At 38.0% G+C, this 12,192-nt stretch overlaps 1 protein-coding gene across 1 annotated transcript; it reads left to right on the forward strand.

The window, feature by feature from the left end:
• Positions 1 to 204: 204 nt before the first annotated feature.
• LOC308684026 (uncharacterized protein) lies at positions 205 to 5,165 on the forward strand. Its single transcript, XM_081355013.1, has 3 exons — positions 205 to 360; positions 821 to 986; positions 2,485 to 5,165. Exons 2-3 carry the CDS (start codon positions 856 to 858, stop codon positions 5,042 to 5,044), a joined length of 2,691 nt encoding a protein of 896 aa, XP_081211139.1. The 5' UTR covers positions 205 to 360; positions 821 to 855; the 3' UTR covers positions 5,045 to 5,165.
• Positions 5,166 to 12,192: the final 7,027 nt, after the last annotated feature.

Below are 12,192 nucleotides of genomic sequence, written 5' to 3' on the forward strand. Positions count from 1 at the left end.
CTAATTTAAAGGAATGAAGTTACCTACTATTAATTAGTAACTGTGTCATGTACCACCTAAATGCAGTGTATTAATTACCAGCTCCATCATTTTCAGTCATTTTGTGAGAACATCCTTGTATCGACTCGTCACAGGTTTACAGTCGAGTACAGTATGCCATGAAATACAAAGAATATTTTTAAATGAATGCAGAAAAGCATTTCTTTAACGAGTTACAAAGCCACGTGGCAACCGTCCCGCAGGGTGTTATAAATAGCCGGGTCAAGAGTCCTGGTTACACGGGCCAGTTAAGTTACAGTTGGCACTTATATGAGCTGCTTCTGAAGCCACAGGCTCATTTAACAGAGAACAGTCAGACGGGTAAACATTTATTTTTTTATTTCATTATTGCAGAGAAATACTCTCTTTTATGTTGACAGGATTGGATGCTGTGCACTTATGAAATTGCAATTAATATTGCTATAGCAGTAAACACGATTATTGCTTTTAAATATAGCATTAAAGACCAATCCAGTTATGCTATTTTAGAATTAATCACGGAAGCAATTTCATGTGGTATTGTTTTTGCCTGATAAGTGATGGTTCCCTGCTAAATGTATTCTATAAAATGTGCAAATGTTCCAAATAGTATTTTTTTTTTTATGTCTGCATTTGTTTTGTACTGCGTTTATATTTAATTGCCTGCTCTGGTTAAATGAAATAGCTTAATCAAATGCATGCTATTAGATGAGCTATTGTAAACAAATGCATATTTTATGGTTAGTTTATGCAAGGGAACATTGCAGTCTTGTAAAATCCAATTTCGTTCTTCCACTGACAGCTTCATCTCCGCTTACAGCAGGAGTCTCTACAATAATGGACAAAAACGCAGAGGTGTTAGTATGTGGCTCTTCAATTATGAAGGATGTCTGGGAAATCAGGCTGAGGGAGCATCGACAGAAACGACAGCTGGAAGAGGAGAGGGTACGGAAGAGTGCTCTGGAAAGGTGAGGACCTGCCGAATCTCTAATTTTACTGCATTTGTCAATCAGAAAAACTCTCTAAAATGACCAACTCAGTGTTTATAAAACTACTTTGTGGCTCAAAAATGTCTTAAAGTGCATTTGAGGCAGTTTGCTGATATATTTTGTTGATGAAAATATTTTTAACCCTTTGCATTCCATACAGTTTTGTAATATGATCATGCTATTGCTGTGCATGCCATGTCAAAAATACTGTAATTATTAATTTCCAACTTATAAAAAAAAATATGGGGTTAGAATTGTTGCATTATTCCAAATAAATTGAGATTCACAAATAAATGTGAAGAGATTCACAAACATTATTAAAATTCACAAAGAAATATATATTTTTTTACATGTGTTTTATCATGTTAAATCCATGAAATGTTCTCTTTAGAATGCAACAACCTGTCACATGTTTAAAAAAAACCGTAAAACATGTATTTAATGTTTAAAATACTATTTGAAATGCTCTATGCAACGTTAGATCCTGCCATTAAAACTGCTTGACTGAAGAAGTGTGAAATGCTGTTGGCAGTTGTGTGACAGCAATTTCACCAATTACACAAACTCACATGTTTATCATAAGGCTGAATGCTGTGGCATTTTTAAAGGTTTATAAAATATAATACTGTGGCTTGGCTTAATACACAGTGTAATGGTCTAAAGAAATCACAATTTTAAACATCTTTTACTGTACCAATTTTATGGGCCTTATACTTCCTATTCTGCCAGTGCAGATGTGATTGGTTGGAGCAAGAGCGTGCTATGATTGGTCAGGGCAAATGTCTGTTATCTGATTGGCTTAAGTAGATGGTGGGTGGAGTCCAGTTATTTGTGGATTTGTCTGCAGGTCTTGACAATACGAATGTTTCAAAATCCACAAATGCGGTGCAGGGATCTACAAATGCACAGGAAGCGATTCACAAATGAATGCATGGCAGAGCTGTGTTTGCACACATAAAACACAATTGTAAATATTTTTTTTTTATTTGCAAATCTCATTTTATTAGTTTTTGTGAAACTCTTTACATTTATTTGTGAATCTCAATCTATTTTGGAATAATGCAACAATTTTAACCCCATAAAAACTCACATCTTTCTCAAACTCATAATTGCAAGTTGGAGAAATGCACAATGATGCATTCTGAGCGTTGATATAGAAAATAATAACTTCTGACAAAGACAAGAAAAGTTCAGAGAAGAATCTCTGAGTCATCTCATAATTACAGTAGCTCTGATATGGCATGAATGCAGCATTTGAATGTTTGATCCTGCCTCTCTGCATATTTTGTTTGCAGATAATAAGGCCATTCAGAACTAATAATGAGCTTGTAGCCGCTTCAACTTTAATTGTGTTTATTAATTTTAATAACAACAGCTATCTTTAATTAATCTGTTAAAACAAAAGACGCAAACCACATTTCATAATTAATGAGAAATCATTTTCATTTGTTGTCCGTTCAAATTAAAATGTTCATAGAATCAATCAAGACTGGCAGACGCGTATGTCCTCCAAGATAAAAACCCCTAAAAGACTGGAGAGAAAAGCAAAGGTTCCTGAAGAATCCACTCTTGATGCACACAAGGCTAAAAAGACGCACTTGGGAAGGCCGCAAGGTTTCCAGAGCAGTCGGATTCAGAGGCAGGTGGACCCGACGAAAACAACAAAAACCAACAAACTTGCCCTGTTACGTCACCTCAATGAAAGCTGCCCGGGATTGATGGTGTGGTCGAAGTCTTGGAAGTTCTCGAAGCCTTTGCCACAACCTGAAGAAAGTCCCTGTGCATTCGACTGGGGACAGTCATGGAAGTTTCTCAATCTTCAGCCAAGCACTGACGGTAAACCCTGGTTTGATCTTGGGTTTGACACCAACAACAATATGAGCACCAATGACATGTTTCTATGGGAGAAGCTCAGCAAAGCATTAGACTCCCAGCTCATTCAACAAGATCTGGCCAGTACCGAATGGGAGAAGTCTTGGATATTCACTCAGAAACGAAGAGAGTCTCATGAAGGCACTAATAAAAGTGATAACAACACATTTTACAACCTGTGGAGGGATCAGAATCAGGAAAGTGCATCAGACTGGCACGAATCCTGGAAGACAATGAAGCCTGTGAAAGGAGGTGATATCATGCCCGATTCAATTCAGCCCTCAGCTAATGAGAAAACACAACCTGAATTACCATGGGAAGATTCTTGGATGTACTTAAAGAAGCAGCTTCATATGAAGTCAAAAACAGGTAATAACCTCGGATGGAGTGAAGCTTGGAGGGTTGCAAAAGCTATATCACAACAGGAGACGAAATCAATCGAATCTCAAGCGGTGTTGCCTGAGGAACTGCATGCGGACATCTGCAACGTGATAATGAATGTGCCTAGAGAGATGAAGCGCACAATTCAGTATGGTTGGAGGGATGCACCGCCTTCTGATTGGGAAAAATCATGGACAACCATAAAAAATCTGTTGGAGTATAAAGAAGAGATAAATAAAGCTGAATGTAGGGAGGTGGAAGTGAAGGTTGAGACACCGAAACCAGACCATTTAAAGCAACAAAGTGAACATGTGAAATTCAACGTACTTGCTTTGCCAAGAATGCAAAAGCGGGGAGAGATGCTCCAGTTCTCAGAGCAAACTGACTGGAAGGATTCTTGGAAGATGCTGAAACGCCAGCGTAGAGAAGAAAGAGCATTAAGGAACCCGAGACGTCCACTTCCACAGTTTTCCTCCACATCACAAACTCTCACTGAATGGGCCAGTTCTTGGAGGTACACAAACCTAACCCTCAATCAGGACAGCAGTTTATGGCAGCAGGGTTGGGCCGCCAATGCTCAGCCCACACCTATTAGAAGACTGCTAGAAAATGAGGATTTCCCGCATAATGGACCAGCAGGGGTTCGTACCTGGGCTGAGTCCTGGAGGACTACGAGACGTCAGCATCTTCTGGAAAGACGAGGGCAAGGTGCATCAACCCAGCCAGTGCGCCAACAGACATACGCAAGATCTGTGGCAGACTGGGAACAATCATGGAAATCATCAACTCATCAGCGCAATCATGAGAGACCCTCCATGACCGAGTGGATGGATTCTTGGAGGTTCTCCAGCTTGGAGGATTTCCAGCCTGAACATACTTGGTTTGAGAAATCAATGGAAATCAAAGGCAGAAAGGAACTTCGCAGAGCATCGAATGCATTTAGCAGATCCTTCGATTATCAGACCTTCAAAGAAAGACATCTTGCAAAAGAGTGGAATGACTCATGGAGGGTTAAGAAGAAGTCTGATGGTCCTGGACTTGCACATCTCATAAAAAAAGAAGTTCTAGATTGGGATAATTCTTGGATGTTTACTGGCACAGAGTTTTACCAAAGACAAGGTGAATGTTATTTGAATTTCCAGCTAACGTCGGATGTCAGTAGCATTGCGATGCTCAAATCCGTCCAGATTGAGAGCAGGTCAGAGTGGGGTCGATCGTGGAAGATGTCAAACCCACAACCACCAAAGAACATCGCCTCATGGCCTGATGCAAAGCCAAAGTCATTCAGTGCACAAGACGTGATCTTTTGGTCAAAACACAAACACGTCTATTATTTACCTTCTGCTTTGGTCAAAGACTTAAAGCTGAAAATCTGGAGCAAGTCCTGGAGGTTCATGAAGATGGACCTTGACTCAAAGCACGGGAAAAACACTGCTTCGGCTGAGGATGAATCTGTGATAATGACAAAGACTGCAACAAAAAGACAGCACATTTACTCAAGCATTGATCAGCAGAAACCACAACAGAAGAGATGGAGCGATGCGTGTAAAATAGCAAAGACACAACCACGACCAAAGCGTAATGTTAGATCTGGCAACAAGGACGATGAAGATGGAAAAGGAAAGTTTGCAGAATGGATGGAATCTTGGAAATTCTCAAATAATTTAAAAAGCCATGAGCCTGCAAAGGTGTCTATATCTCTGAGCGATTGGGAAAACTCCTGGAAGTTTCTGCTTGATCCGTATGTGCCAAAGAATGGCCCAAAAACAAGCAAAAGTCGGTAAGGATTACCGAGCTCAAGAGTACGGCTTTAGAGCAATCATTTAAAATATATGACGAATGATGTTTTTAAAACTTCTACAGATGCAACCCACAATAAAGTTGTGTAGCATGTGCAGACAAATACATTTTGTCTCATCTTTTGTGTCAAAGTACAGCAAACCGTAACAAATCATTATTTTTGATGCAGTCACACACACAGCTGTGAACTGTGGCTCTAGTTCAAGTTTCAATGCACATAATTTATTCTTTTTCAAGTCGTAAAGAACAATGACTTGACATGCATGTGGTCAAGCACTTTCTAACATAAACACGAATGAAGTGTTGTTAAATTTGATGCAGTACTGAAAACTGCGGTAATACTGCCTGCAAACGACCACACTATGCAAAGATACTACATAATCAAATGAGAAGTGTACTTAAAGGTATAGCGGAGGATCTTTCCGAATTTTAGATAAGAACCGCCCTCTCCACTTTTTGAAAAAATGCACATGCGCAACACTCTACCTGTTCCCGAGAGGGAACGCCTATTAAACGTGTGCGAGGTTCTCCTCGTGCACGCTCTGTTTACAAGTTGCTGTCGGCATCGCTCATACAAGATTACTTTCCAAAAGAAGATTTGCACTTTTTCTCCAAATAGCATGCCAAACTTTACCTGTCAAATAGAAACTTCGCGACTGAGGCATCAGTGGGAAGCCCAACCTGTGTTTTCAGCGCACGCCATCGTGTGAAACAATCTCCCAAAAACACTCTGATCTTGTTTCTCTCTTCTGAGGCCTTTCTCTTCTTCTCATACAGTTCGTACAAACTTTTTCTCTTGCGACCCTCAGACATTTTCAAAGGACCCGGTGAAACGGCGAGCTTCAATGAATGGCTTAGCTCTAGCTCACCACACATAAACACCTGAAAGTGCGCATGCGCAGAAAGCGAAAACTAAGGGACGAGCACGTACGACGGCCTTACGTAAACATATCACCAGAATGATTGACACTTAGGTGGACCAATAGTTTACACTACCCACCCGGAAAAAGAAAATCCTCCGCTATACCTTTAACAGAAAAATACAAAACAACAACACAGAAAATACAACATATAAATGGATCATTCAGTGCTGATTTTAAAGACTTCTAAAGACATAAATGACTTCTTAGAATTTAAATGTTCTTCTTAGAAATTTATTGAAATCCAGTAATACATAGATCACCAATTAGTATTATAAGCACTAACACATGTAGGATGTTTAATTCATTATAAATCACATATACCCTCACAACACAGGGTATCCCATACTGCCACCTACTGGCAATGAAAAACATAACATTAGCATCAATCCTTACTGACAAGCATAGATAGTTGATTTATGTTGTAATTAAGCTGGACTTTAACCCAACTGATCATATTGATTGAAATGGCCACAACATCTTTATTTCCGACAAATTACTTGGCATGTATCAATATTACATTTCCACTAATCTCCCTTAATTAACTGATTAGCTAATGATGTGCTGTATCTCTGTTTTTTCCTGTTCAAACAACTAAAAATAAACGTGAAAAAATCAAATATGGTTCATGGCAATTACTTCAAGACAATATTTATTACATGATATCTCAACACATCAATTTGGCTTACTGGTTGACAAACTTAAATGATTGCTTTTTTTAATAAAACTGATCTTTATTAGCTTTATACCTGAAACAGTGTCTGTCACCGACATGTTGACATAGATCCTCTTTAAAGAGTGCAGCACAAATATGGATATTTTCATTAAGTAAGGCATTTCATGCATGGCTATTGTTTACACTGCACAAATTAAACTACTAAATAATGACTAGAATGTGCTGATAATCGTCTGGTCCCATTTTCTGTTTTGCATGAGCTCAAGCACAGACAGAACACATTGGTTTACCATCTGTCACAGACCACTAAAACCTCTATGCTTCTCTAAATGATGGCCAGAATTCAAGGCAGAATTCTTGAGCTTAACATGACCCTAAAGTTCATAAAGGAATTCCTTGCCATTTCTTTTTTGAAGGCCAATTAAAGATTAATGTCTGTTCTTTTCAAAGTCATGAATCTGGACATGCAGTTAAGTCCATAAAAGTAGTAATTTGATAAACTTGCCAACCATAATAGTATGTATTAATATTTTGAGGTAGCTTTTATTTGAATATTTCCAGTTTGCATTTTAATTTGAGTTAAAATGATTTCTAAATAATGTTGTTAAAAGAATTGTAACCGTTTTTTATTTTTTATTTTATTAGTTTCACCCCCCTTTTAGAGCATAGATGTGAAAATGCACAATGCAAACTTAAATGGTTGTAATTCATTAATGCTTTAGAATACAGACCCAAAGTTGGAATATTGCTGAAGTGAAAGCACTTCAAAAAAAGAAAGTGTAAAAAAGTTATAGAAGTTTAAGTTTACTTTAAAGCAAATGTACTGAACTATGTATTGTACCGTACTTTTTCCCTCTAAAATGCTATAAAGTCAAAGCCATATATCTAACCAAGTTGTGTACCAAATTTGAAGTTAGCCAAAAATAGCCATCCACATTCCATTGATTTTTTTAATGCGTTCTCCTGTAACAACTTAAAAACTTTCTGTCACAATATCACTTCTATCACAAAACAGACACCAAATATGGTAACCTTGAGTCTCAGACCTTTCCGACTATGTGTGATTTGTCAAGAGTAGAAAAAGTTGATTATAAAATAGTGCAGTAAATCTTGAGAAACGACACCGCCCTCTAGGGGGAGGAGCTTTCTAAAAGCATTTTATAAAATTTTTCGTTATTTTTTTATAACGATTTCTCAGGATGAATTTTGAGTGATTAAGCTTTCGAATGATACCTAATTTACTGGGGTGTAACAAAATATCATGTCACAATATATTGTAATACAAAAATGCAACAATATGCATCGTGGACAATGAGAATATTTATTGTGTATAGTTCACCCAAAAATGAAAATTACTGTGTGTGAAAGAATTCAAATTTACAGATTTTTAGTGTCAGAACTACATTAAACAACTATACAATGTTGAATATTTTTGGGTCCTCCTGATAATGCCAAATGTCTTATATCACCAGTAAAAAGTGTCCTACATTATTTTAAATATATATAGTCAGTGACAGAGTGTAGCATATTCGTCTAAAATAATTCTGTATTTTCAGTTTCAGAATCATGAGTATTGTTATTCTGGTGTCTCTGTTGTCCTGTGCTTTGGGTTATCAGCACAAGTCCAAGTCTATTCATTTACACACCCAATGTAACACCAAATTTAGCATTTTAATCAACAGTACATTTTTTGCTAACCTTTTATCACATGTCTTGGAGTATCGCAATAATATCGTATCGTGAGTTTAGTATCGTGATATGTATCGAATCGTGACATGAGGGTATCGTTACACCCCTTCTAATTTATGATGATTACTAAAATATGTGATAGGGAAAAAAGGCAATAAAAAAGAACAATAAGTGTCCCACTAGTTTTATATGTTGAAGGTTTTATTTCAATTAAATTATTTGTAATAGTTTTTGTTTTAGTTAACAATAACAACACTGTTGCACTCTAAAACTGCTGGGTTGTTTCAATCCAACTTTGGGTCAAATATGTACAAACCCAGCCATTGGGTTACATTTTTTAATTAGATTTTTAACCCAACGTTTGGGTTTGTCCATATTTGACACAAACTGGGTTAAAACAACCCAGCATTTCAACATCCATACAACATCTGTTTCTGCAAGACTGTCTTTATTGGTTATTAGTTCCTCAACCTCACATGAAGTGACACAGTCATCGCTCTCTAGGACAGAAATAAAGCAAAACGCCATCAGACACACATATACAGGCCTCCCTGTTTGTATTTTTAAGCACATATTTGCTTGCTATGGTTATGGCAGGGAGAACAGGACTGTCTACCCCACACGCATCGCTCGAGAGGCCTTCTGGAAACACTGCAGTAAAATTAATGAGCAGAGGGTTTGACACCGAATTATAGAGGGTAGTGTGGATGTCTCAGGCAGCGCACAGACAGTTAATTTTCCTGCAAAGAGACATGCCTTCAGCACAGAGCCCTCTCTCTTTCTCTCCACCACACACACAGAAACAAACACGATATATCATCAAACTGCTTCCACTTCAGCAGCATCTCTGCGTTCATCCCACAGGGACATTTAAGCAGGTAATGTATAGAGTAGTTTTATTGTTATCCTGTTTGCTTCTGAAGCCAGCTTATTTTCAGATCGTTTGCAACTCGCCTCCTGTGCAGTTCACACAGTAATGCGTGAATGTCTAAACTCTTAATAAAGAAAAGTTCCAAAAGGTTTTTAACAAAAAACAAAACAAAACAAAACGAAACAAAACGAAAAAAATGAAAAAAAGTCAAAGGAAACCACTGTTTTGACATTTAAAGATAGTTCACCCAAAATGAAAATTCTGTCATTAATAACTCACGCTCATGTTGCTTTCATTCATCTTCAGAACACAAATGAAGATATTTTTGATGAAATTTGAGAGATTTGTGTCCCTCCATTGACAGCTACATAGCTGACACTTTGAAAAGTTATAATCTAATCCATATGAATTGAGCGGTTTAATCCAAATTTTCTGAAGAGACTCAATCACCTTATGATGAACAGATTTAATTCAGGCTTTTATTCACATCTAAACATTAATCAGCAAACACAAACAGAAGCTCAACTGAACCTGCTTGACACACGAGAATGAACCACATTGGTTCTTGCTGAAGCTCAAACGTGATGCGTAACACATAAACCTCATTGGTTCTTGCTGAAACTCAAATGTGATGCGTAACACGAGAATGAACCTCATTGGTTCTTGCTGAAACTCAAATGTGATGCGTAACACGAGAATGAACCTCATTGGTTCTTGCTGAAGCTCAAACGTGATGCGTAACACGAGAATGAACCTCATTGGTTCTTGCTGAAGCTCAAACGTGATGCGTAACACGAGAATGAACCTCATTGGTTCTTGCTGAAGCTCAAACGTGATGCGTAACACGAGAATGAACCTCATTGGTTCTTGCTGAAGCTCAAACGTGATGCGTAACATGAGAATGAACCTCATTGGTTCTTGCTGAAGCTCAAACGTGCTGCGTAACACGAGAATGAACTTCATTGGTTCTTGCTGAAACTCAAGCGTGCTGCGTAACACGAGACTGAACCTCATTGGTTCTTGCTGAAGCTCAAACGTGATGCGTAACACGAGAATGAACCTCATTGGTTCTTGCTGAAGCTCAAACGTGATGCGTAACACGAGAATGAACCTCATTGGTTCTTGCTGAAGCTCAAACGTGATGCGTAACACGAGAATGAACCTCATTGGTTCTTGCTGAAGCTCAAACGTGATGCGTAACACGAGAATGAACCTCATTGGTTCTTGCTGAAGCTCAAACGTGCTGCGTAACACGAGAATGAACTTCATTGGTTCTTGCTGAAGCTCAAACGTGCTGCGTAACACGAGAATGAACTTCATTGGTTCTTGCTGAAACTCAAGCGTGCTGCGTAACACGAGAATGAACTTCATTGGTTCTTGCTGAAGCTCAAACGTGCTGCGTAACACGAGAATGAACCTCATTGGTTCTTGCTGAAGCTCAAGCGTGATGCGTAACACGAGAATGAACCTCATTGGTTCTTGCTGAAACTCAAGCGTGATGCGTAACACGAGAATGAACCTCATTGGTTCTGGCTGAAACTCAAACGTGATGCGTAACACGAGAATGAACCTCATTGGTTCTGGCTGAAACTCAAGCGTGATGCGTAACACGAGAATGAACCTCATTGGTTCTTGCTGAAGCTCAAGCGTGATGCGTAACACGAGAATGAACCTCATTGGTTCTTGCTGAAACTCAAGCGTGATGCGTAACACGAGAATGAACCTCATTGGTTCTTGCTGAAGCTCAAGCGTGATGCGTAACACGAGAATGAACCTCATTGGTTCTGGCTGAAACTCAAACGTGATGCGTAACACGAGAATGAACCTCATTGGTTCTTGCTGAAACTCAAGCGTGATGCGTAACACGAGAATGAACCTCATTGGTTCTTGCTGAAGCTCAAACGTGCTGCGTAACACGAGAATGAACCTCATTGGTTCTTGCTGAAGCTCAAACGTGATGCGTAACACGAGAATGAACCTCATTGGTTCTTGCTGAAGCTCAAACGTGATGCGTAACACGAGAATGAACCTCATTGGTTTCCTGCACGTCAAGCTAACATGCTTGATATTCTGTTTACAAAAACTTATGTGTGAGTAAGTCTAAATTCGATTTGTTCATCATATAAAGCGATCGAGTCTTTTCAGAAAATTTGGACTAAACCGCTCAATTCGAATTAGTTTTAAGATCTCTTTATAAACTTTTTAAAGTGTCAGTTGCATAGCTGTTGATGGAGGGACAGAAGGCTCTCAGATTTCATCAAAAATATCTTCATTTGACATTTTGTGAGACTTTGATCTGTTTTGTGTTTGTATAATTTTTTTTATTTTTTTTTCGTACTGGTTTGGAAGACATGAGGGTGAATAATTAATGAGCGAATTTTAATTTTTGTGTGAACTATCCCTTTAAGAAAAATTATTTTGCCATCTACAGTCTCCAGTCTGCTCTATTCAAAAGAACACAAAGGGATATATTAAAAAGCATTCAAACAAGACATGATAAGCACTAAGATATTTTAGTATTTGCAGTAGTCACAGGTCTCAAGAAAAAAAAACAAAAAAAAAAAACATTTTAAATCCCCAATCTGTAGTTTTATAATCCTTTATTTATCTCTTAGGAATCGAGTTTAAGTCTAATCCTGGAAGAGATTTAAAATAATAAGCCTTTTAAAACTCCAGCAGGTGTGTTTGTCCAATCTAAAGCTTCTGGGTACCAATCATTTTCATAATGATAGTCACCCACTGATCAGACTGAGATTAATTTCTGTTCACCGTTGACTGCATGAAACTGAGCTGTAGTAGACTAGAAATAAATTATACAATATAAAGGCTTAGCTGTTTTATTTAATGAAAAAAAATCCTGCTATTGTCCATAGTCATTTGCTGCTGCTCAGAAGTGGAACATTTAAATCGAAACACCATTGAGTTCATTTGTGTCCTTGATCTTATAAGTGCACTTCATTAACATCCAACTAACTG

Source organism: Scardinius erythrophthalmus, assembly GCF_964197995.2.
Source record: "Scardinius erythrophthalmus genome assembly, chromosome: 23".
Taxonomy (NCBI): domain Eukaryota; kingdom Metazoa; phylum Chordata; class Actinopteri; order Cypriniformes; family Leuciscidae; genus Scardinius; species Scardinius erythrophthalmus.

Coding starts and splice junctions, on each gene's coding strand:
- LOC308684026 (XM_081355013.1), top strand. CDS start 856: ATGGACAAAAACGCAGAGGTGTTAGTATGTGGCTCTTCAATTATGAAG. Junction 987..2,484: donor CGGAAGAGTGCTCTGGAAAG/GTGAGGACCTGC, acceptor AAATGTTCATAG/AATCAATCAAGACTGGCAGA.